General features: G+C 37.3%; 2 protein-coding genes across 2 annotated transcripts in view; one reads left to right on the forward strand and one right to left on the reverse strand.

Moving 5' to 3' along the window:
• Positions 1-27,353, forward strand: part of LOC140146813 (probable phospholipid-transporting ATPase IIB) — a 77,259-nt gene that overhangs the window by 43,578 nt on the left and 6,328 nt on the right. Inside the window, 16 exon segments of the mRNA XM_072168692.1 lie at positions 2,526-2,620; positions 3,912-4,068; positions 4,536-4,702; positions 5,450-5,520; positions 10,129-10,294; positions 11,777-12,079; positions 13,091-13,252; positions 13,643-13,735; positions 14,350-14,433; positions 14,844-15,014; positions 15,442-15,630; positions 16,952-17,096; positions 18,452-18,516; positions 19,545-19,765; positions 26,637-26,745; positions 27,075-27,336. Of these exon segments, the coding sequence (XP_072024793.1) occupies positions 2,526-2,620; positions 3,912-4,068; positions 4,536-4,702; positions 5,450-5,520; positions 10,129-10,294; positions 11,777-12,079; positions 13,091-13,252; positions 13,643-13,735; positions 14,350-14,433; positions 14,844-15,014; positions 15,442-15,630; positions 16,952-17,096; positions 18,452-18,516; positions 19,545-19,765; positions 26,637-26,745; positions 27,075-27,336 (2,460 nt within the window).
• LOC140146812 (single-strand DNA endonuclease ASTE1-like) lies at positions 21,344-24,341 on the reverse strand. The gene has a single exon (XM_072168691.1). The coding sequence runs from the start codon at positions 24,324-24,326 to the stop codon at positions 22,383-22,385; it is 1,944 nt and encodes a 647-aa protein (XP_072024792.1). The 5' UTR covers positions 24,327-24,341; the 3' UTR covers positions 21,344-22,382.

Genomic DNA, 27,353 nt, shown 5'->3' on the forward strand with positions numbered 1-27,353 from the left:
GAAAACATATGTCATTCAAGCTATGTTGTTTTCTGGACTATATTGAATATTAATTTCTATCTGAATGTCAGCAGATGGAGATATAATATCATCTGTTCATATGTAAGCATGGACTAGCAAACTGTATTCTATATAAAGTGCATGTTTGTGTGCATGCATGCTAATTATGGTGTTCCAACCATGCATGCACATGCACAGCTTTTTGTACTGAATGCATTAACTGTATAGAATGCATAAAAAGTTATAGATTGATAATTAAATGCAACTGACCATGTATAAAAACAAAAACAACTGACCATGTATAATAAACAAAATAGATTTGTTTTGTTTTATTGTTTTTCCCTTGTATATGATAGTGGGAGGGGCAGTAATTTCCTTCATGATATTGAAAGAAGAGGGAAAAATCAAGTATTTTGACAACAATTTGGAAAAAATATAGCTAAAAAGCAAACCAAAACAGTACCAACTGACCAGCAGGGGCACTTTGGGTGGAATTAAAAGGTTGAAAATTGTACCACCATTGTTGAAAATGTGCTAGAACTGTATATAGGTTCCTAAAAAGTAAGACGTAATTTGCGGTTTCATGGTCCTCAACAATTCAAAAATGATAAGCATTCTTTCACACGCAAACAAGACACACTAAACTTTACAGGGAAAATAAAAAGTTTATTGTGTATGTTGTTGTACACAATAAACAATTAACATTAAAACAAAAAGCTGTCTTGTAGCCCCAGCGAAAGATATTTCATGCCTAGAGCTTTTCTGTATGTTTTTACTTTAAAAAATCTAAATGCTTCATGGGACTTTGCTTCTGACCCCACCAAGGGCCAAAATCCCCAACCCTTTCAAGGACCCTGTATTAATTTTGTCACTCATAACAATTTATCCTGGCATCATCGCTTCTGTGTTGAAAACAAGAAGAATTTTGCGGTTTCATGGTCCTCAAAAATAATAAGCATATTTTCGCACGCAAAGAAGACACACCAAACATTACAAAACAATGCCAACATGCCTTCAAACTCATTTATATAATTATACAGGGTTACCAGCTTGCAATTTGGTAATCCACCCAATTGGGTGGCTTTGAAGACCATCTCTGAGGGAATAAAAATGGGTGGCTTTTTGACATTGGCTCCTGCAATTTTCGGTAGTTAGTTGTCCCATAGAAATCAATGGTCAGGCGTGACAAAAATGGGGAAATCATGAATCTCCTTCCCTGTAAATTTGGTAATCTGAAGGGAAATTATGCTTCTTTTTTGGGATAAAGAAATACATAAGAAATAGTGGAACATCCTGATATGTTGTAGGGAATTTCACAATTTGGGCTGAATATTGAGTGGCTTTTTCAAATTGGCTCCTGCAATTTCGGTAGTTTCTTGGCCCATAGAAACCAATGGTTAAGAGGAAAATTGGGCAACTTTTTTGATGATTGGCCCCACAATTTGGGCTGAATATTTTGGCAATCCTGAGGATGACTTGTAACAAATCGGAATGATATCAATTCACGCAGCGTATCACTTGTATAAAGAGAGGAAATATCTTGACAGAAATTAAAAGCGGTGGGAAAATATGGTTTGGACATTATTATCGAGGGCTGTACCCTCGCATGACTGGCACACTGTCTCCTTGAGCGATCATGAGCATCAATTCATAACATATAGAGCTTGTTCATTTTGGTTTTGTGTCCATTAATTACCTGTATGGTATTTTGTAGAGATCAAGAACAAGGATGTAATTGGCTAATAATGGGAAATATTTATTGGTGGCATTTAAACTGTGCAGTGATCGGGAAAGAAAGAATTTAATTTTTTTTGTTTGAGTGTACTGGCTGTGAAATTGTAGTAAAGTTCCTAATTTTGGTGACAATTTTTGGAAGGTTGTATTTAGGCATTTCCCCATGCACATTGATTGATGGTGAATTATTGAAGTTGTGTGAGCCCTCAAGAAGGTATCCATATGGTTGGAAGGGTGGGGTATTAATCGATCGTCAGAAGTATATTCAATGGAATTACTTAAAATAAACCTAGTGCCCCAGGTGCTTTTTGGCAAGGGGAAAAGAAAAACTGAAGTAAGAAAGAAAAAAGAAGAACCACTGACTCCTTAGGTGCCAGACACGCGATCGGGGATAGCGTGCCATGGCGGTGTACTTTAGCTGGCCAAATTTCCCATTCCCATGAGTGTGCCCATGTGATACTTGCGCTTGTAGTTGCTTTGTGCATTGAGGGTTTTTTATAATGATAAAGCACATCAACATAGAGGCATTGTTGTTGATTCGTTGGGTCTAGAACCGCGCTAGCCAAGAACCGCAAAATTATTTAGAATTTCTACATGTATCACCGAGGTTTAAGAAGGAAACTGTTGGGTGTCTGGAAACACATCAGTATCTTTGTCCACCATAAGTAGGGGGTAACAATCTCTCATTCAGCACTTGATGCATGGCTTGACCAAAAATATATTTGGTAATGAAAGTGTTTTGTAAACAAATTTGCTTTTATTTGTTGTTTTGTAACTCTTTCCCCATGCAGGTTCCTGTTTTATACGCACTGACCAGCTAGACGGTGAAACAGACTGGAAGTTAAGACTAGCAGTAAGCAGTTGCCAAGCATTACCAAGAGATGAGGTAAGTCTGCATTTGGTGGTGGTGTTGTTGTTTTTGTTGTTGTTGTTGAGGATTATGTTTTTCTTGTTCCTTTTCTTTTCCATCTTTTTCTTTTTGTTGTTGTTGTTGTTGTTGTTGTTGTTGTTGTTGTTGTTGTTGTTGTTGTTGTTGTTGTTGTTATTGGTGGTGGTGGTAAATTTTAAGACTTCCCATTCTAAACAATGTCATCAGTTAGAGATAAAGGTGCTGTGTGGTATCAAAGGATCGCAATAGCATGAAAATTAAGAGAATACAGGTATTGTTTTTAGCTGCTGTCATGCATATTGTCTCATACATGTATATTTTCAGGCGACATCATTATTTTAAGTAGATTTGCCTCGTTATTTTACATCAAAAATAATGATGTCGCCCATGTTATATTAGGTGATAGGTGAACGACAGCGCCTAAAACAATAGCTTTATTCTCATTCTTAAACACTTAATTTCAAATAAAAATATTAATCATAGGTATACCAAATTTTTATCAATTAAAATACTAGATTTTATAAGGATTCACATAAGGCTTAGAATCGATCAGTCCCATTGATGCTGGCCACCTCTGATTGGTTTAAATAGCGTGTATGTGTTAGACTAATTCCAATCAGCCATCTACACTTCGCATGTAATGTGTATGCTTCGTAGTGACGACTGATTATCTTACAGCCAATATCATGACGGACTTCTGAAAACTATTCAATGTGACTTCAGTTGTGCGCCGTAGCGCGACTGACTAGCGGCGCCCGCGTACCGCGTCGCTGTACCGCGCCACTGTGACAAGATCGCACTCTGAACTTCTAAAAACAACAAACTCGGTCAAAAGGTCAATTTGGACACAACTGCGCATGCTCTATGCCACAGGAATCCTGTTGCAAAATCCGTCACTTTTTTTCCACGTAGTTTTCTCAGTCGTCAATCCAGACGGTTGACGACTGAGGGCAGCAGTCTAGTGTATGTGTATCGTGTTGACGCGCACATGCTGAACCATGTTATATCATGTCATATAACACAGCTGAGAACCAGTAAGGTTGCAGGAACATTCTCAACTGTTTAAGAATGCATTATAAACAATGTCTGTTAATAAGCAATTTCCTTCCCTACCAATGTCGACGCCCTCAATGCCACTTTGTACGTACACCCTCAGTATTTACACACCCAAAGTAGGTCTTGCAGGGGTTGGGTGTGTCGGGGTGAATGTAGGCATGTGAGCATGATCACCACCAAAGATACAAATTTGCTTCATTTGTTTAAATTACTCTTGTTTTCAATTATTCAGGATCTACTGGACTTAGATGCCTTTGTTTTTGCCGAGAAACCCCAGAAAGATATTCATTCCTTTGTAGGAACATTTACCAAAACAGAGAATGGTGTGAGCCAACAAGATACACTGAGCCTAGAGAACACACTATGGTCAAACACAGTAGTAGCGTCAGGTAAGAGACTGGACATCTTGAATTTGTAGTTCCACAGGGCTCTGATGAGTCAACAAGATACACTGAGTATAGAGAACACACTATGTTGCTGATGGGTAGTTTATTCCATAGACCTGGTGCTGCGAGCGAAAAACATTTATTGGCCTCCCTAGAGTTGAAAGATTTGCGAGAGAAGATGTGGGCTCTGCAAGACATGCAGTATCTGATGATGAGCAAAGTTCAGAGCGAGATTGACTGTACAGTGTGAGACAAGATGATAAATAATCTGGTACCAGTCCATTCAAGCTATTGTAAACATGAAGCAATATTTTGAAAATGATACGGTCCTTTAAGCCAGTGATGTTATGTCAATCATGCCTCGATTATCCAAAATGCTATCAATCTAGTAATTGTCCAATTTATCTGTATTGTTTGTTTGTTTTCTTTGTTTATTTTACTTATTACTTACTGTGTTTTACTAAATCCAGGTCGAGCCCTAGGAGTGGTGGTTTATACAGGTCGTGAGACCCGCTCTGTCATGAACACATCTCACCCGTCAACCAAGATAGGCCTTCTGGATCAAGAAATGAATAATCAGGTCAAAGTGCTCTTTTTAGGAACCCTTACACTAGCATTGGTCATGATTGCACTCAAGGTAATGTGGTAAAGCTGTTTGTGTGGATGCATGTGTGGGTTGGGGTTGCGTTTTGGGTAGGTAGGATTGTGTACACAGGCCGTGAGACCCGCTCTGTCATGGACATGTCACATCCACCAATCAAGATAGGCCTTCTGGATCAAGAAATGAATAATCAAGTCAAAGTGCTCTTATTAGGAACCCTTACACTAGCATTGGTCATGATTGCACTCAAGGTAATGTGCTAAAACTATATGGGGAATGTGTGTGCGGATGGGGTAGTGTTTGGGGTAGGGTCATGTACACAGGTCACCGGCGTGTCCAGGATCTTTTCCTGCTGGGGGCTCAGCCCCTCTTTTAGATTTATGTGGGGGCTTAATGGCTAAAATCGCCAAAAAAAGCGGCTGATTTTACATGATTTTTAACAAAGTGCGGGGGGCTTCAGCACCCAAAGCCCCCCTGGACACGCCACTGTAGGTCGTAAGACCCGCTTCGTCATGAACATATCACATCCGTCAACCAAAATAGGCCTTAAAGTGCTCTTTATACGAAATCTAGAAATCCGAAGGATGCTGGTTTAAATCCGATGAGTGCACATGTTTAAGTGCACATGTTATGTTTGCAACAATTGTTTGAACGTTTTTCTACACTGGCTACTCTATGGAATGTGTACACTATTAATTTCCTTATACATCCTTATCATGCAGAATACTGTGTAATTTCTTATTCATAAATGATTAGCGTTTGCCTTTTGTGTTTATTTAACAGGGTTTTAATGGGCCATGGTATAGATATTTTGCCAGATATGTGCTGCTTTTTTCATCTATTATTCCACTCAGGTAAGCTTGCACTACGGACCACAATGAGACATGTAGGCCGCCCAGAGCCATCAGTAGGCAAGGGGCGGCCTACATGGTAGGCAAGGGGCGGCCTACATGTCTCATTCTTAGGCACTTTGTCCTGAAGAAATCGGAGCTACTCCTGACGAAAGCTTGACAGTTCTAAACTTGTCCAACGGCGAACCCGATGAAAAAGCCTAGTCATAATTGGCAAATGAAATGATTGCTTTTCAAGTTATCAACCAATCAGAAATGCTGTTAGATGGCCTGTAGTGACCAGTGAGTTAAGGAAGGACACCACCAAGTATACATATCTTTGAAGAACGTAAAATTTAGTAAGGCAAAGTACCCAATATGACTATATTTTTGATTGGATTTCCTTAATTTTTTGATACATATCTAAATGAATTTTTGAGAAGTGATTGATCTCATGAATCATTCCAGACCTATTTTTAGCCAGCATGAATGCCCCCTATTCATTTGCAATCACATTGGGCTATTCCATTTAAGGATGCACACAGGATCACTGAAGTGTTACATGGCCAAAATTGAGTTTTCATCACTAATGTCATCTTCAAACCGTATTTTATCTTGTCATTAATAGATTTTAAAGAAATCTTAAAATTTGAACCATAAGAAAAGCTATTTTAAAGACCCTTTTTCATTAAAAATTCGTCAAAATGCAAAAAGCAAATAAATCATTGTTTTCCGCAATATATCAAGCGTTCTCGAATGCAGCATACTGCGGCGTACAGCTAGCAAAGACACGCACACATGGTAAACTGGATGGGCGAGGTGATTACTGATGGTCTGGAGTCGCCAATCGCGATCACTACCGTATTTTATCGTATTGATCTCTTCCAAGATAGGTAAAGCTTGCACCATTGCATTGTGAAACTGCGGGCCGACAGACCACCACCGTCCCCGTCCCAGAATCAGTAGGCCTACTCGATAAATTTCGCCAAAAAAGTGCTGATATAGTGGTATAATTTTTAGTTTTTTTTAAAATATGAACATAATAGTGAATTTTTTGTTTGTTTTTGTTTTGAAAAGTGAAAAGATGAAATTTATCTGTAATAAGTAGTTACCCGTAAGAAGCCCTGTAATGATTACGCAATCTGGTAGATACGATAGAAAACGTAGGCCCTAAATATTTTGCTAGTAGGCTAGACTTAGCCCGTATAGTACATCATTAGGCTTATTATTTTATGTTTAAAAATTTGTTTTGTTATTTCATTCATTCATTCATTCATTCATTCATTCATTCATTCATTCATTCATTCATTCATTCATTCATTCATTCATTTCATTCATTTACCAATTAGTTGGTGTAGTTGGACAAGAATATAGGCCTATTATATTAGCTTATATTTAATGCAGTCCCAGCCTTGGTTCGGGAGCCTCTGCGGTCGTTCAGTCTCGTCTTCATTTTGAAGTCCATAAAAAATAGGCAAGCAGTTACTATACCGGTAGGCCTATAATTTAAAAAAAATAATATTAGATACCTAAGGCCCTGAATAATGTTTCAAAGTGTTATTAAAACACGGATTTAAGATTCGTTTTCAAACGTTCTCTACTCCCGATTGACCGTTGACAATTCAATACATCATATCGACCATCTATAGGCATAGGCCTACAACTCTAAGTCAAAAATGTCGATATTTGAATTCGGTATAGCGAGCACGAGTTTATGAAAGCATTTTCATGAATGTTTTAATGCTAAATAATAATTTCAAACGAGAAATATAATCGAAAACGCAAATTGCGTGCTTTTTCATATTAACCCATTTTAACTACATTTCCATTAGTAGGCCTATTAGGTCTACCATATACCCCCTTTGGTTTTACAACACTTTTTGCGAATGTTTTGGCCGAATGCCTTTTTATTTGCAATGTTTGTCTGGCTTTCAACTTTCACGTTTATAATGTTTTCTGCATACTTTAAAAGGTAAACTGCTTTAAAGCATTTTTTCGTGAATGTTTTCATGCACTGTTTTAAAACGCTCTTTATAGCATGATGCCTATATACGGTATATAGGCCTACTGCATAAACCACAATCTATAATTTAAAGCCATAAGTGTTCCGTTTTCTACTTTTGAAATTCGGTTTTGTTAGGCTATGTAAATGTCCGTGTTTTTTTTCAGTTTTCTTGTGACCTCTCCGTGTTTTGCCCGTTTAACATATATAAAGGCCTACTTTTTGTCCGTTTTACAAGAAGTTTATTCAAGACATATTACAACTTTTACCCCACTTTTTACACGTTTATTTGATTGAAACCAACAACAGGTTTTTTTTATTTTTGTTGTTGTAGTTTTATTCACTTTTTATGCGGTACAAAATATTTTACAACCCATAATAGGCCTATGACTTTTGTACGTGTTTGATATTCCGTAAAAAGTTAAAAATAAAATATGATAACAACAAACAATTACAATAACAAAAACCGAATATTGAGAATAAATGCGACACATCAGAATCCTTTAAAATTTTACTTGGGATTCCTTTGGCGCGGACGGGCCGCTGTGGTGCCTCTCAAGCACCAACTAAAAAGAAAAAGCAACGAGTAGTAACAACATCATGTTTGCGGTTCAGAAAAGGACAATGAACATAAAAATGCAATATTTGTCAACACCAAAAAAAAAAAAAAAAAAGAAAGAAAATCACCAAAAGCGATAAATTAAAAACATTGCATTTTTAAAGCAATATTATGAAAATTAGTACAAAACAGAAATCGCAATTATCATGATTATGTCTCAATTTATTCATAAAACTTCCTGATTATCTGCTAAAATATTTGCTTGTCAGTTATTCTATGCTAATTTTAATGTTCTGGTGTCCGCAAATTTTGATACAGAGCATGATCTTTTTTTATACGGAACAGGACAAAATTGTGCTTAAATAATCTTGTTTGCGTAACCTACAGAATTAAATTAACTAATTCTGTGGCTTAACCTGTCTGTCTGTCCGCGCGCCTGTAGCTCCTCAACGCCGACGCGACATCGCGACCTTGCCGGAAGCTCTGCTGCACCATGGAAACAAGACTGCAGTAAATAAAATGGCTGCACCATGTGGATAAACATCTGGCGAATGTGCACGGATATTTTTGTCATATTGTATTTTTTACTTTCTAAATCACCAAAAAAATGCCAATCTGCTGCAGTTGGACGCCCCTTCTCATTTTCTAACTTGACCAAACGTCACAAGTCACCGGATTATATCTTTATGGAATAATCTTCAAAAATGGACCTAAAATCCGCTGTATTTTTCTAAATCGCGATTTTCGGCAAGTTCACTTTTGACCACTTTTAACCATTTTTGGTCCGCCATAGCGTCTAAATGAAGCATCACTGAGGTAAGTTTTAAGTCAAACGTTTAGATATGGCCAAAATCTAGATAGTGTTTTTTAATTTTTTTAAATTAGGGCCTAGAACTTTTTTATCACCCATGATTCAAAAATTTGAACACGGGTCACTGCGTTTTTACTGGACTTTTGCCTATATTTTAAAAACTAAGCAAAATTTGAAAAAATAAAAAACACTTTCTAGATTTATTTGTCTAAATTAATAAAATTCATGTTTTACAGTTTTTGATTTTCAAATAATTTTTTTATGGCGGACCAAAAATTTTTGGTTTTTTTTTCCGTTTTGGGGGATTTTTCGAAAATTGTAGTTTTTGACCCAAAACTGACATTTTAAATGGATTTATGAGCTCATTTCCATTCAAAATATGTATACTTTTATATACTTTACATAAATAGTTTTCGAGTTATGAGGTGAATAATAATGGATAATTAGTGACCCTGTGTGCCTCCTTAAAATCCACACTACTCCTGTGGAAGATTGTGGAAATATCTACCACATGGGGAGTATGAATTTCAAATGGAATGAGCACATTAGGCAGCTCCATTTGAAACTCGCCCTCCCTCTGTGGAAGATTTGAGTTGAATCTTTCTCAGAGGGGTATGAAATTCAGATGGAGCTGCCTAATGTGCTCATTCCATTTGAAATTCATACTCCCCCTGTGGCAGGTATTTCCAAAATCTTCCACAGGGAGAGTGTGGATTTTAAATGGAATAGCCCAATGTGCTTACAGGGACCTAATTTTGCTGTCAAAGTGATGTAATAATCAGATTTAAACTAGATGAATAAAATTTTTGACTATATCGCCCTGCACTGATCACTCGCACCTGTAAGATAAGTATCTTTGAAAAAAACAGTATTGTATTCAATCTATATGATTGCAGACATACATAGGTGATGAGTGCAACCTGCTTGTAGTGCAGGGCGATATTGTATTCATCTATTGCTATGGTAGTTAATCCGATTTATTACGTCACTTCAAATTTTGTGATCAGATGAAGATGGCCAAGGGACTGAATTATCGCAGTAGACCTTTTTTTATTTTACTGGAACTGTCCACCATTACAAATGCAGAATGGTTTTACGTTGGGATTCGTAAACAACTCGTAATAGCTTGATTGTGTCTCATGAAATTTCTATATTTCTGGTTCAACTTGATATAATGTACGCAGTAAACATTCAATGTTCATGGTCAAATCATTTTTAAGATTAATGATGTCATTGATTTCTGTATCTTTAATATTCCAGTTTGCGTGTCAATTTGGACATGGGTAAGATCGTCTACTGTTTTCTGGTAATGCGCGATGAGGACATTTCGGGCACGGTAGTGAGGTCGACAACGATACCTGAAGAGTTGGGAAGGATACAATACGTGCTCACTGATAAGACAGGGACGCTAACACAAAATGAAATGGTAAGCTAAGCTAGTAGCAGGGAGCACATATTAATTGATAAGCCCTTTTTCGTAATTTCTGAAATTTCGAGCTGCACATGCTTTAAAATCCTCGCTGCAGTATTTCAATGGGATTGCGGGTGAACTTCACACTTTTTAAGATGCACTTTGTACCTGTGTTTTTCATATTTTTGGTTCTTGACATCTTCTGAACACTTGCATAAGACAAGGAAAGTATTGATGATCTAGCTAGGAACTGTGCTAGTGTGAAAACAGGAATGTAAAACTAGGGGAATCCCTTTCAGGTGTGGTTCATCACACGCATCGTCAATGGAGGAGGTCCGTTTGCCACATGGTTGTCATCTCACAAAAAAAACCCGGATGCTGATGCGCAATCTGAGATTTCCAAAATTGTGAAAGGGCTTGTAGAAGGTAAAAGCTATGTACCCTGCTATTAAATTGATTGAAACCACAGGGTCACTGGTATGTTTAGTTCGTATGCTACATCAGGGCATTCATCAACTGGTACTGCTGAAATCGACAGAAGCTGAAACCTGCCTAACTTTATGATCTAGGTAACAGTGTTTGAAAACTGCCTAACTTTACATTAAATGTGTTCGGTTTTAATATTGCCTAACTCTTCCCTCCAACAAGCTGAGGATAGATGCACAAATTTGACTGGTTTGTGTCAGTTCTGCCTAACTTAATGTTTGTGGTGCAGTTGATGGTAAAATCTGCCTAACTCTATGATCTAGTTAACAGTGTTTAAAATTGCCTAACTTTACATCTGTGGTTGCTTTAAATTAGACCCAACGCTACCCTCAACAAGCTGAGGATACCCATGCACCATCAAGCCCTTGTTGATGTAGGTGGAGCAGTATCAATATGAATGTTGACAATGAGAAGAAAAAAAGGTTGATTGGCATAATCCAATCTACCCAAAATATACTGCTGACCCAGAATATGTCTGTTTATTTTGAGAAAGGAAAAGAAAGAAAAAGTAATTTAAATTTGATATTATTGTGGATGATAAATACTCTAAAAATGGGATCTTTTGAAGTTAAAAAAAGGTGTTTTTTTTTAAATAGAGCAAGTATGCATTTTAACCATCTCATGATATCCTGTTTGTATTCCTTGTCTTTTTATGTATTCCAAAGCAGGTAAGATTTAGCAGTCTTTTTGAAGAAAAAAATTAATACAAACAAAAATCTGGACCTACGGATCTCTTTTTTTTCCATGTTACGCCCATCAAACAATTTTTTTAGGCCAGAGTCGGTAGCAGCATAGCAACCAACCACAGACATGTGCGTGGAAATGCATAATATGCACAGATGCTGCATGCATAGAGCCTGCGAAACCAAGAAAAAAAACATTTTGGTGGTTGACTATAGTTCATGCTCCAACTGTTGATTCAGTTCTGTCATTTTGCCATTTTACTTTGGATAAACAAACTTTGGATCAACAAATAAACTGAATAATGTGTTTATTTTCTCCCCAACGCAGGTTTTCAAAAAGTTGCATCTAGGAACTGTCGCATTTGGCACCGAATCAGAAGACGAAGTAAGAGCGCATCTATTAACAGCCTACTCCCAAGCTAAAGGAACCTCCATCACGTCCGCCACGCCATCACGCAAATCAGCTGTGAGAAGAACGGTGGTGACGAGGGTGTTTGAAGCAGTGAGGGCACTTGCACTCTGTCATAACGTCACACCAGTTTACGAAGATAATAACTTGGAGATGGACACGCCAGAGGCGGATAGGGAGTTGGAGGCAAAGGTGGTATACCAAGCGTCTAGCCCAGATGAGGTAGGTGGATATTGTTACGAAAATCTGGGGGAAAATCAGTTCTGTTAGGATTCTTTTAACCAATGGCTATAGCCATGCAGGTGGGGTACAACTGGCACAAATATTTGCTGATGGCACTCAGTGTAAATAAATGTCCTGCCAACCGGCACAAAATGTAGTACAGTCCGACCTCGATTATCCGGCCCTATCCGGATACCTCTGTTATCCGGATGCATTTTTCAAGCTGAATAATATAGTGTTGATAGGTTGTTAATAAATTCCATCTTCATTGTCCAAAACGAGTAAGCTTACTTTGTAAGGACATCAACTGCAAATGCAATTGACCAAGTTTTAGCGATAAACCATGTTGTTAAAACCCCTGTAGGCCTAATATACTCTCCATCGTCACCCATGTTGACTTCCAAAATTCACCACAACATAAACAAACTTTGGAAATGATCCATTCATTACAGATTACATCCCACTTATTGACATCTTCAATTTGTTTACAATGAAGAGCCATAGCCAGTGGGTAAATACATGTGGGTCTGTTCATTATTCACAGCATGGTATAGGTCGCTATGTGCACAATATTACAGCCACTACCTTGCTGCATTTAGTTTGCAGCCGTGACACTCAATTTTTTCATACTGATATTGCCTTGAATAGATTAGTGAATAGTTCCAAAGACACTCATTTTGAAAACCTGAATGATCACAACTCCATTCAATTATGCACGCCAATAGGAGATATTGGGCTATTCGAGTTGAAATCCATACATCCCCTGTTGAAGACATGACCTTCATCTTCCACGTCGCAGGGAGTGTGAATTTCAAATGGGGTTACCTGAATGGGTAACTTCATTTGAAATCTGTACCCCCTATGTGGGAGATTAAGGTGATGTCTTCCATAGGGGGTGTATGGATAGCAACTGAAATAACCCATATAGATGGGATGTTAGAATCAGTTTGCTACTCATTAATTTGTAATGTTGATCAAACTTGATGTAATCTCTGTGTTTTCATCATTCAGGTGGCGTTAGTATCGTGGACGGAGACTGTCAACTTGGCCCTGGTGAAACGCGATCTCAGCTCCATGCAATTACGTACGCCTACAGGTGATATAGATGGCTTCATAATTTTACAGATATTCCCGTTTACATCCGAGACAAAACGAATGGGTATTATAGTAAAGGTGAGTTTCATTGTCTGTGTCAAAAAGGCGAGTGAGTCGAAAAAGGATTAGAAAAAAGGGGAGAGGGGGACAAGGAAGACACTAATAATAAATGCCCCCACCATTTTTAATAACCAAATTGTTTCATAAATGCTGCCAAAGTGCCATACAGTATAGTACCTGTATTTTTGAACATTGATCGCCAATTTCACGATTTACATGTGTGAGAGGCCATTGTTATTGACAGTAGTTACAATATATTGTTTGCAGCACTGCCAGATAGAGAGATGTTTTTTGAAGGAATTAACCCCGGGGAATTAGTGTTGTTAAAAAGACCTGTAATCAATGACCCCCCCCTTTGAAATTGTAACACCCCTTGATAAGAATTTAATTTTTTTTAAATTTTACCAGGAGGAGACTACAGGACAAATCATCTTCTTCATGAAAGGAGCCGATACTGTGATGAATTCAATTGTGCAATATAATGACTGGCTGGATGAAGAGGTAGGTCTATCTTCACAAGTCAGAGACACACCTCAGAATAATTGATGGCTTCCTGAGAAGTGAACATTGATGGACAGTTTGAATCTATTGGACCTAATACCCATCTACTGATTAGCTTTATGCATTACAGCACTTGCTGCCTGATGTGTGAGATATATGTGATGCGATCAAGAAAAATGAGTCGGATGTCGGGAATATTGATTTTGAGATATAATCAATAATAGTATTCAACTTCCTTTGTATTTTATTATTCTTAGCAACACTAAAATGGCCATATCTCTGGAACCATTTTATGATGGGGTTTTCAGCAAAATAAAGCTCTTTGAATGGCTCATACAATGAGATTGAAAACTAAATTTGGATTATGATCGACATTGGACTCATTTTGCTTGATCGCATCATGCAAATCTTGCTGTATTCTGCATCAATTTCTGTCACTTCCACTGGCCAGTCTGTGTCCATGAACGAAAGGTTGTCTTGTTGTAGAGTGGGTTTACAAGATGACTTTGGTTTTAGTGCTTTCCATGCAGTGGGTTCCAGTCATACAGTCCTTTTGGGATTATATGGAGTGTCCTCTTATCACATCTAATGATACGATTTTTGTTTGTTTGCAGTGTGGGAACATGGCCAGGGAAGGATTACGGACATTGGTTGTCGGGAAAAAGAATTTGACTGAAGAGCAGTATGCAGACTTTGAAGTAAGTTGTAATTATAGAACTGAGATAGAAGGAGGCTGACTCCTTTGTTAGTGTCTGGTATAAAGCTATGAGAAATATATGGAATATGATGTACTCTACATGTGACAATTAGATCTGATTGATAAACAGCTTTAGTTAAAGATATGAATATTCCAAGTAGTGGTTTCTTGTCTAGGTGAACACAGGTGCACCGCAAACAAAGGAATTTAAGTTGTCCTGTACAGGAAGCCATATCTGCAATCTGCGCATGTTATTGTTGGTAGTTTAAAAAAGAGAAGGGTATTAAACCCTGGCTGCTATAATGAGCACCCGCTGGCTTTTTGTGTATGGGGATCCCTTTCAATTTAGTTGGGTATACATCTGCTAAAAAGTGCAGAATAAAAAATACTTTGTGTACTTTTATTCTCCAGCACCGGTACCATCAAGCCAAACTGAGTATGGTTGACAGAGCAGCAAAGGTTGCGGCAGTTGTAGAAAGTCTTGAAAGAGACATGGAGTTACTATGTCTGACTGGGGTAGAGGATAGGCTACAACAAGATGTAAGACCAACTCTAGAAATGCTTCGTAATGCTGGTATCAAGGTAAGCTTACAGTAAGGTAATGACAGTGAGTGTGTGAATTGGCCATTTTTACTGCAGGTGTCTTGTATGGTGAAGAACTGATTTAGGCCAAAATCTCAAATTGGTAAAAATATGACACAATCTGGTCCATGGGGGCCAAAGGCGGCAAATTTGAAACTGAGATAAAGGTAAAAATATGGAGTAAAAAACAATAAAATACATAAGAAAATAGACATCAAAAGACTTCATAACTTTAGAACCAAGTATGCTAGACCTTTGGTGTTTTTAGTAAATGATAGCTTATTGTATGTATAGTATAATAATTAGAGTAGCTCAATTTTCAAAAATGCCTCCTTTGGCCCCCATGGACCAGATCGTGTCACAACTATAACTTGGGCTATTATTTTAATAAGGTGATAATAACGGCAAGCACATTTCTTTCTTTCAGATTTGGATGTTGACTGGAGACAAACTTGAGACAGCAACCTGCATAGCCAAGAGTTCCAAGCTTGTCTCCCGAGGCCAAGATATACATATATTTAAGAAGATCACTAACAGGTCTGAAGCTCATACAGAACTCAATGCATTCAGAAGAAAAAGTGACTGTTGTCTGGTTATATTAGGGGATTCATTAAATGTAAGTAATATACAGGGTGTATCAAAATGATTGGTACCCATCAAGTTTGATGTTTATTGAAAAGCCTACCTCTTCCAAATACAACATTGGATACTCTTGAAATGTCAAGAATGGATAGTTTATGACATCTATTAATCTACAAATTATTTGGATCTTATGTTGAATTTTGATGTGCCAGACTCATCCATTATCAATGAAAACTGATGGGTACCAATCATTTTGATACAGCTTGTATTGTACGTTGTACACATGTATGTATTAGTAGATGTGTTCAGGTAACTTTGAGATAGGAAGGTTTGATTGTTTTTTGTTTGTTTGTTTTATTTCTTCTTTAACCTGGGACACTCAATCAGTTGAAAACACAATTAATCATCTGTTCTTCCTTGAGGCCCAGGGATTGGTCTACTTTAACATTGTATTACGAGGATCCTGGGCTGTGTCATCAAAATTCTACATCAAAATTTAATGCATGTTTTGGACACACACACCATGACCAGGATGCTTGGTGACGAAATACACAAAAACTACCATGGATGATTTTGGATGACTGAAATTCACCATATATGATTATCCAGGCATGAGAATTTCCAGCCAAAACTCTGGAACCAGTCTTTTTTGATGTCAAAATTCCCGCAGTTTTATTTATTTTCAGCCCATTTTCATTGGGCTTTCTCATTAATGCGTAGTCCCATGCCTGAATATCCCACAAAGCTTAGGAGAGGCATATCTCCCATTTTTTTCACATTTTCAGAAAAACACATTTTATATTAGCGATTAGAGAATAAACTGTTTTGTTTTTACTCTAGGCCAAGAAAAATAAATTGTGTGTTTGCCCTTTCATGACAAAAATCAGGAGGGTCGGTAGGTCGTTTTTTTTTTTTTTTTTTCTTTTAATTTTTTTTTTAATATGATATAAACAGCGGATGTTAAAGTCCCACAGTCATTTCAAAAACAAAACAGAAACAAAGAAAAATGAGAACAGTCATGGAAACATAGTCATGAGGTATTATTTGCCAAAATCTGGGTTTTAAAATGCTCAAAAATATCTTAGAAAAATATAGATTATTTTTAATGATTTTTGAATTTTTTTAGGTTATAAAAGGAAAAAATAAATAAACACGCGACCCAAGATTTTAGTGATATTTCGGTCGGTTGGGAAAGGGCAAACAAACAATTTTTTTTCTTGGCCGTATCGTGTAATAGAGAATAGAAATTTAAAAATTAGTGCTCAGAGGATACTTAATTAAAGGCATGCCAACCAAATATGACGGCACAAGGATATGGGATAATTAATTCTCTATAATATCTTATCTGTTTACAGGTCTGTTTGAAATACTACGAGCATGAATTTATAGAGTTGGCTTGTCAATGTCCGGCTGTAGTAGTCTGCCGGTGTTCTCCCACACAGAAGGCTGACATTGTACATCTCTTGAAGGCTCATACTGGTAAACGTACATGTGCAATAGGTAAGACTGTGAGGCTAAAATTACAAACCTTTGAAGACTTAATACATGTAATATTGGTAGCAGGTCAAATGTTTTTGTCTGGCCTAGCATTTTACTTGAAGACTGATACTAATAAGTTGCCTTTGAAGACTTGAAGAGGCAGTGTAACATACAATGTGCAGAGTTATTTCTGTATCAAAATCGGGCTATTCCATTTTAAATCCATCAATAGAAATGCACTCACTACGGACCACAATGGCCTCATACAAATGGCATACCATAGAATTCCGTCTACAAGCATATATGCCTCTAAACGAGGTATTTTTGGACGAAAGAGACGAAAGGCAAATACCCTCCACAAACACATTACAATAGATTGGTCTTACAATAATACGTGTTTGTACAGTCACCTATATCAGTAATATAGTTGTTCAAACTCCAAATAATGTTTTTGTGGAGAGTTTCTGCCTCTCGTCTCTTGCATTAAAAAAAAACCCGTTTATAGGCATATATATGCTTGTAGACAAGGTTTTACGGTAGTTCAATAACCTCAATTAAACAATCATAGTGCAAAATTTGACTTCAAGTTGCTGAGTATACATTTTTAAAGTTCATTCTATGAGTATACAAGCATATTGGGGTCAAAGAACTATGTCTTGATGGATGATGATGTTGTGGATTCTAGTGACTTATAGATAAAATAGTATTTGCTGATATTACACTGTTTGTGTGGGTGCCGCCATCTTGGATTTAACCGGAAAATTAAACGGAAGTAAGTCATACTTCACGATTTTCATCCCAATTTGTGAGCTTTATATTGCGCTATCATTTGTAGTTTTTAATAAGGACCACAGAAATAGGTTTTGGTATGTGTAGGTATGAGTAAGACAGAATCGCAGCAAGCATTAAACGGTTTACCAAAAACATTTAACAATCGGGTCAACCAATGGGTATATAAAGGGTATAAAACATATTAATAATATTCAAAAACAATTTTGAAAAAGTCACTACAAAACATTCCAACATAATGTTATTTAAGTGTTTACAAATTATTTTGCAAAATTAATTGCCCAAAAATATTTTGTAATAACATTTTGGCAACATTTTGTAAAATGCCTTTGTAGTGTTTTTTTCATATAGAACATTTTAAATATGTTTTGACGTATTATATAACCAAACATTTAAATGTTATTGAAACATTTTGATTTACATGCTTACAACACGGTTACACATTTGTAAAACATAGATAACATTTTAAACCATTTTTGTGTTTGTTGGGATGTTACAGCATGGTTTGTAAGGCAATGGCATCTGGTGATATGCCTATGTGAAAATCATTTACCCATGTTTTTCATTTTGTTTGTTTGTCCACACAGGTGATGGCGGTAATGATGTGAGCATGATCCAAGCAGCAAATGTTGGTGTTGGCATTGTTGGAAAGGTAATGTAATATAAACTTAATAATATGGAATACAGTGGATTGACCCTATAACAATGAGGTATAGATACCTTCTTCCTATATACGTGCTGTACCTCAATTGTTGAGTATTATCGCACAGGCTTTATGTGCCTAGTTTTTACCTATGTACGATCCTGGAACCTAGTAATGATTGCAGATATCAGAACTGCTCTTTTTGAATAGTTCTGACACAATAAACATGATGACTCTTCCTGTATGCGGGACCAACAGCTTTATATGTGAAATTCGAACCACAAGTTGTTGCACACACAGTATTATATCTGCATGTGCTAAGCAGTGTATGAGGGTGAGAAAAAACTCTACAGTTATGTTCTGCAAAGTAAATGAACATGATTGCAAGATTCCTGACCTAAGGTATAGGGACATGTTTGTAAATGATTTGTATTAAACATCGCCATCATAAGAACAATTTTGGGGCTAAAAATAGAGAAATTAGTATTTTTGTGTAGAGTATATAAAGTGGAAAATAATGAGACCACAGGGTTTCCCGAAATCTGTTGACAGCGCTTTTTCGTTCTCAGCAGTAAATCATCAACAATTCTTTATAAAAAAAATAAAAAACTTCTTTTTTTTATATTTAGAAATGGTATATAAACAAACTAAATCAAAGGATTGCCACTACTTGTATAGTGAGCATCCAACAGAAAAAGAAAGGTTATTTTGTTTATCCAACCTGTGAGAAATGAAAATTTGCTCAGAGACAGAACCGAGAAGCAATTTACGTTCTGTTAATAAAATTAAAATTGACATCAAAATTCAGGATTTGTTCCATGCAGAATAAAATCTATGGTAATATCAGGTAATATAATACTTTACTTGGGCAAAGGTTTCAGATGAAATCTCGGCAAGTTTGGAATAAATCTGGGGGAGGATATTGTGGATCACAAAATGGGCCTAAAGAAAGACATGGAGGGCCTGCAGAAATATTGGCTTATTTCAAAGCCTGAGAAATGTACTGTAATAACTAAAACATCTCTCTTGGGTTACAGGAAGGTAAACAAGCGTCGCTAGCTGCCGATTTCTCGCTAAATCAATTCCGTTACCTGGGCCGGCTACTCATGGTCCATGGACGTTACAGCTACAAGCGATCAGCAGGCCTATGTCACTTTGTCATGCACCGGGGTCTGATCATATCTACTATGCAAGCTATATTCTCAGCTATATTCTTCTTTGCATCGGTGGCCCTGTATCAGGGTGTACTGGCTGTCGGGTAAGTTAAGTTTTATTTATTTGATCATAAATTTTCATTACAGGGATAGTTGACATAAACACCTCATAGATGAGCAAATCATGGCACTGTATTGGTTTATCATGTGACAAAGCATACAATGTATTTCCCTGTATGATAGTATACAAATACAACATGTTTTGAGGGGAAGTAGTCAAAACTACTGGTCCCGAGGTGTTGGATGATTTGACTACTTCCCCGACGCGTCAGCGGAGGGAAGTAGTCAAATCATCCAACACAGAGGACCAGTAGTTTTGACTACTTTCCTAAATAAAACATGTTGTATTTGTTTTACTATACCTCATAAATATTTTCACTATCACGGTAAAATCGTAAACAAAAGTCAACACACACACCAGTCAACGTGCGGCCAGCATGGTAAATAAGCTTAATATTTTGCTTACCTGATTTTATTGGAGGATTTCTGTTCAATCAATTTACATTTTGACCCATATTATTCTAATGTTCTTTTTATCATTCCATAAATAGCATTTTGTTTCATAAAATGTCATATTCGCGTGTTATTATCCATCGGTAATCTCAGCAAAATAACTGCAGCAGACGCCATTTTCACGATAAACGCGTCTGCAGAATTGCCGTTGTGTATTATAATGCTACGTCTGAAGGAACGGCGACACACGGGGTCGAGACACTGTGTGGTAGTATGGTGCGGAAGTTTTTACTACTTCCCCGCATGCGCGTAATTGCACAGGCGCGGGGAAGTAGTCAAAATACCGTACTCGGACGCTGGCGTTATTAACCAATAAGATGTCTGGATTACCTAATAAATATTTATGAGGTATAGTAATTTTCTCTATCTACACTGACAAGGTTGAAAGCTTGCGGGTGGTGGGTGTCATGCCACGCCTGCGAGTCACGTTATATGGCCCGTTGAGAATAATAGTCATTGAATTGGTTGACATTTTTTTTGTCCCAAAGTATCACCAGGGTCATACTATAAGAAAGATAAACAGAAAATACCACTTGGTATCTGTGAAAAAGCAAGCTCATTTTCACTCAAAATATTGGCCATTTCCAATGTACTTTTAACAAAATGCAGTATTACCATCTCTTATCTTTCACCTAATATTTGTAATTTTCCTAAAATCATGAAAACAAAGTCCTGGTAAGCCCAAAATGAGTTCTGGTTCTGGCTAAATTCCAAGTAAACCAGGGTTTATTTTTTTTACAAATTGAGTTCTGGTAGCAAAGCTGTTAATTTCACCCTTGTAAACTGGTTGAGAGGATAGGCCCATAGCCAATAGTTTGCCCTATTTTCCATTTGTATCTGAATTCAATGGAATGGATTGGGCGGAATCCATGTGTGTTTGACCCTAACCCTAATGGGGAGATAATCTTATAACACTGCCATGAAATCAATAACTGAAACACAAGGTGACAACTACACTCTCATTCTCAATTTTTTTTGATTTCATTCCTTTGTTACATTCCAGTCGTTTCACTTATTTCGCAGTCCGTTTATTCATTTCATTATTTTGTGTCATGCATTTTAGTCATCAGTTTGCATATTCATTTCATTCATGTTCATTCATTCTGTTGGTCACCATTTTCCCTGAAGTAACTCCTTAACTTAAACGCAATATCATGATTTTCATACATTTTGTTTGAATTTCACTACATTACATAACATTGCATTGCATATATACTGCGCCAAAAAAGCATCCTTACACTTGGAAGAAAAATCCTAATTTTAAAACTAAACCATATTTGGGTACATTTATTTGTTTAATAGATGCACTATCTAATCCGGCACATTATGACACCCCATTGAATCCATTGTGACTTCAAGAAGCAAAGTTACAAGCATTTGATAAGACGAAGGTCCAGTTTTAAAAGTGACAAACTGGCCTATTCAAAACTCCACGGAGTAGACATTTGGTTTGAGAGTGGTGAATGGCTAATTTATGCATACCTTTAATTTAAACAAAAGGAACAAAAGAAAACTGAAGCAAAAGAACTGACAAATAAAATTGAAAGTCATGAAAAGTACAGAGAAGTAAAAACTGAAATAAAAACTGCTTGAATTCAAGCTTTATTGAAGAAACTCTGTTGTCTCTTTGTTGCGCTTTGTTGGAATCTTTTTGCGCCTTGTATAGGCCAGTTTGTTACTTTTAAAACTGAACCTTCGTCTATTCAATTGCCTGTAACTTTACTTCTTGAGATCACATTGGATTCAATGTGGTGTCATAATGTGCAGAATTTTTGCACCCTAACACCCCAGGCCTATTTTGGCGAGGGGGATGCTTTGTGAATTTGTGTTTTTTGATGTTTGGTACAGTTAGGGTTAATTGGTTTACACAAAGGATACACCAAATTTTGGCCAGTTTTGACTCATTATGTGGAACCAGGGGAATTTAACATTCCTGGTTGGTATGCCACTGCTAAGTCAGATTCTTCCTTCGTCAGTACGAAGATTTACAGATGTTTCACAAAAAAGTGTGTCTTCTTTACAAGCATGGTAACAAAAGTCACATAACTTGTACCTATATGGCACTGATTATAGTCCAAAGCAATGTGTCTTGTGAAGTTATGAAAATTTGAAAAACACAACAATAGTGTACTATCTGTCAAGTATAAGCTATGACATTTCTGTTGGTGCATCTGGTACAAAAATATCAGCACTGGTATGCACTTGAATAAAGCCACTCAGGATTTTGTACAAGGCATTTGCAGTGGGAGCTCCGTCAAACAGATGTGTTTCCAGCCACTCATTGCGATACTCGTCTGATAAGCTATCAAGAATACCGTACATATCGTGAACTTGTTTGCCATTGTAGAAAACCGATATATCCGGTGCCATAAACGAATGCTGCAATGCGGCGTTAAGCTGCAGTGTGGTCTTCATGCAGCTCTGAAGCTGAGAGAAGCAGTAGATGGGGTCAGTTTCTTCCAGGCTGGAGGTGAAAGTCGGCTGGATGTATTCGGTGAACTTGTCTAATAGAGCAGGTGCTTCAGAGATCTGCCAGTCGATTAACCCAAGAGGATCATCTGTGCAATTATGACCGTCTTCATGATGGGGAACTTGTTGGCTTGATTTCTGCTTGGCGTAACCGAGGATCCAGCAAACTAACAGCGCCCTTGCATGGGTCATCGATGCCAACAAGGAATTGGTAATCCAATACACCACAACGCAGATTGGAAGTTGGAAGATGCTTGGAATAACTGCGAGCATCCGACCATAATTGATGGTGTCCACCTCGAGAGCAGCCAACAGAAACCGTCTCCGTCGTGGTGCGGGAAATTTCTCAATGTTCCAAATTTGCAAGACTTGTCCGGACTCGTTTGGAATCTCATACAAAGGGGCTACTTTGTCACAAGTAATCTTGCTACCAACTCTGTCATATTCCATCACAGTAGGGATTTGTTCAACTTCAGATGAACAGGGAAGAAGGAGCATACCATAGAGGATACATCGCAATGGTAGCGCAATATCATTGCTGCTTGGAAAACTTTGATCATCAATTTGGACTAATGTAAACACTTGTCGTGAGCGAATCACATTGATTATTGAATTCGGAAGGAGTCCCGCGCGAAAGGAATCATAGCACCAGGATGGTAGGAAACATGTTTCACTTGAAATCTTTGGATGGGAAGTGAGACGTTTCTCTGTGAAATACGCGGCAAGATTGCAAGCAGTGGACGGCTGTAAGGATTTAATGCCTTGTTGAATGTTTTCTTGGATTTTTATGCGTTGGTCCATCGGTAGATAACCCAGCAGTTTCATCATTGCTTCGGGCAATGACTTGTGCGCAGCGAGCCTTTCACATATTCTACTAATATCATTTTTGTTACCATTCTGTGTAGCATAACTCATACCTTGCTGTGGTATGATATCATTATTATTCAACAGAAATCCAAGCAGTGGTATTACAGATTTATCAACTTTGAAATGCATGCAAAATTTGGAGAGGAAGTATCGTGAACATGGGAGTGCCGTTTTGCCGTGCGGATCAGGAATGTCGCGTATCTGAATGTTGCGCCACTTCAGGGCATCCAGTGGAAGGAACCCAGCTTTTACGTCCATAAGAAAGTAACATGGATCTTTACCCAGTATTGGGCATATCCAGGAATTGGCTAGACCAACGATCTCGTTCCCGGCTTTGAAATCGGAAATAACATATGGAATGTTTAGATCTGCGAGTACCTTCTTTAGAACTTCCATTGCAAGAACAGGCATGATGCTTTGATCTGTGTATCCTTGAGCAATGCGATCCGCTAGCTGGATGCGTCTCTGATGGCTGTCCACGTTGGTGTTGCATTTTTCATCGCTGGAATCGCTTGCGCCACTGAAGACGACAAAGCACCAGATATTACAAGCTTTCAAATTGGTGAAAAATGATTGGCACTTGCGAGCAAAAGTGCCATACTCTCCGCCACATCTTCCATGCTGTACGTCTTCCCTTAAGCAAAGGTGGGTGAGGAGATTGTAGCCATCAATGATGACACGGATGTTGTGTAAGAGATGATTTTGCAAAAGGTGCTGATGCTGCCTGATGAGAGGCGGTAACTTTTGTAGACCCATCTTCTAGTTTTATTGGTATCTGTAAAAAAAGCAAAAGGGTATGTACATGATATGGTCAGTAATTTAGTACTACTTTTGGGGCAAAATTTGGTGTAAAGTTTGGTGTAAAATGACCATGTTTAGGTTTTATTATTTGGCGGTAGGTTGAAACTCATTTAGGGGATGTTACAAAAATGTTTGGCCATTTATTGGGCTATTCCAGTTTAAATCCATACACCCCATGTGGAAGAAATGACCTTAATCTCCCACACAGGGGGTGTAGATTTCAAATGTAGTCACACATTCAGGTAACCCCATTTAAAATTCACACTCCCTGTGTCGGAGATTAAGGTCATGTCTTCCATATATGGGGTGTAATGGATTTCAACTGGAATAGCCATGTACATATACATGCTCATACATGTAATTAAATGGCCTTCAGGGCACAACATGAAACTTTGAAAATATTGATTTTGTATGAATAATACTGATTTTTAATTAAAGATTCTTGACCCAATCGACAGCCGCATCCCCCATTTTGCTCCATCAAAACTGAGATTTTGGTATCGGAAGAAAGTTCATATTTTTCTCATTTTTTTCTCATTTTCCCCTGTGAAATTAACGCCCAAGATATTTTTTGTTAAATGGTGTGAACAAAAATGTAGTGATTTGTGGTAACCATACCGGAAGTAACTATCCTATAGGGCATACATATGTTTACTTCTCATATCAAAACCGCTGGAGCAATAGAATACAGCTCAAAATTTGGAACATATTGTTTTAATGGTAGGCCTCAATGTTAGATTGAAAACAGAACATGAAAAGAAGATTGGACCAAGTTGCTTTAATATGTCTGAACACCAAGAATTATACCAGACTGGTAATATTCAGCAAAATTCATGTTTCAGAAAAACAGTGAAATTTCTTACCTTGTTCAGGAGTAAAATCTGCCACAGATTTACAGCCGATTTGTAACAAATAGTTATTACATTCATAAGCAACTGATGCTTGATGTTGGCTTAGTTATATGTTGTATCACACACTTGCTTAAAAGCCATGTTTGTATGTAGCAAGTATGAAAGCAGATTGTGTTTCACTGTTTCAAAGTTCATTTCATTGCAGTTCAATAACAGTTTGGCGTGTTGTCCTCAAAACATCCTAAAACCTAACTGTTTTACTGTGTGACGCAGTAAAGAGCCACTGCAGTCTGCTACTTGCATTAAGTACATAATTATAGAAATGTTGGGAAAACCCATTACAATTTGTTGGCAGCGGCACATGGAACAGTATCTACCATTTTCATTTTTGTGGTGCTTTTTTTTCATACAAAAGTTTCAACAAATTTTAAGCAAAATTTGCTGCATCGTAAATTTATAAATGTAGAGTATATCTGACAGACACGCACTAGGTTAGTGCTTGATGTGTTTTTACTGCAAGTTTTGATTAATAATTAGGTCTGTGTGACAAGTGAAAATTATTGAGCCATGAATATATCTATCCATGTACTACAATGCACCATGGACTCCGAGGAATTGCATGAGCCATGTAATTTAGACTTGGTACAAGTCTTTACTTGGGCAATGCTGATTGTCATTAACATTGTTGTTATGATAATAACTGAAGCAAGGGAATACCCTTGCCCTTACATTGTTGATTCAATAAGACTGGAACAAGTCTAATCAGGGGTTTCCCCACCATATAATCATAGTGCCTTGTGTTTCATGATGGTGGTTTGACATTTGTGTTAGTTTGTTATGATTGCGCAATATGGTTTAACATGTGTTTTATAGCTTGTTATGATTGCGCAATAATAAATTCAGCTATGTTCAAACATGAAGTAGTTGATGTAATATGATTTCAGCCATTAAATCTTAATTATGTATCAAACAAAAATCAGTTGTCATAGGCAACAAAAAACTGTTTTTGCATATTGGTTTATTTTAACCTGCTATGAAATTAAAAACAATATTTTTTGGCTGAAATAAATTGATTTTTACCTTTTTCTTTAAAAGAAAATGTTCAAAATATGTGTGCCAAAATTTTTAATATTTTTCATCAGAATTTTCAATGATTTTTATGTGATCATTTGATGGATGGGCATTTTTTGAAAGTTGGTTAACTCTGCCAATTTGTGTTCAATTTGGCCAAAAAAATGGAATTTTGGTGCAGATATGGGTCCATATTTCTTGCAAAATTTAATATTGATGGGTTTAGCATCTCCAAACCAAGCTTGACTTTCAAGCCCCTCTGTGCCCTTATTTGATCATTTAAGTTGAGAAAATTTGATAAATAGCTGCAATAATTATTGTAATTGTTTCTTGTTGATTTCAGATATGTAACAGCATACACAATGTTCCCTGTATTCCTACTAGTAATAGACCAAGATGTCACACCAGAAACGGCTATGAGATATCCGGAACTTTACAAAGATCTTACTAAGGTGTGTTTGCCAATTGGTCCGATCCAAAATCATATATTGAGCTTATTCCCAAAATTTCAGTTGATTCTGATTTTGCGTTTGCGAGTTATGCATGATTATGTGTATTACACTGCTCCATAGACAATGTGTTGTAATTTTGTTCTGGTATACCAGAACGAAATTCAAATTTCACGATATCCTTGCTAAACGAATTAATCTGCAAGAAATTTTTTGTACAGAAGCATTATGTAGCCAGAGGTTTCCAGTGATATAAAAATCTCCACTTTTCTTGATCACGAAATGCCCTTTTAATTAACACCTTATTATATCTAATTATTCATTTTTACTAGGGGAGAGAACTGTCCTACAAGATGTTCTTTGTATGGATCCTCATCAGCGCCTACCAAGGCGGCATCATCATGTATGGCGCCCTATGGCTATTCGAAGGCGAATTCATCCACATCGTCGCTATCACATTCACATCACTCATCATCACGGAGCTACTTATGGTTGCCTTGACGATACGTACCTGGCATTGGCTTATGGTGGTGGCGGAAGTCGGCAGTATGTGCGTCTACGTCATCTCCATGTTTGTCTTTGATACTTATTTCGGTAAGTTAGCATTGGCA

The sequence above is a fragment of the Amphiura filiformis genome, chromosome 2, assembly GCF_039555335.1.
Source record: "Amphiura filiformis chromosome 2, Afil_fr2py, whole genome shotgun sequence".
In the NCBI taxonomy this organism is placed as follows: domain Eukaryota; kingdom Metazoa; phylum Echinodermata; class Ophiuroidea; order Amphilepidida; family Amphiuridae; genus Amphiura; species Amphiura filiformis.

Bases quoted from the DNA above. Each gene is read 5' to 3' on its own strand.
- LOC140146812 (XM_072168691.1), bottom strand. From the start codon at position 24,326: ATGGGTCTACAAAAGTTACCGCCTCTCATCAGGCAGCATCAGCACCTT.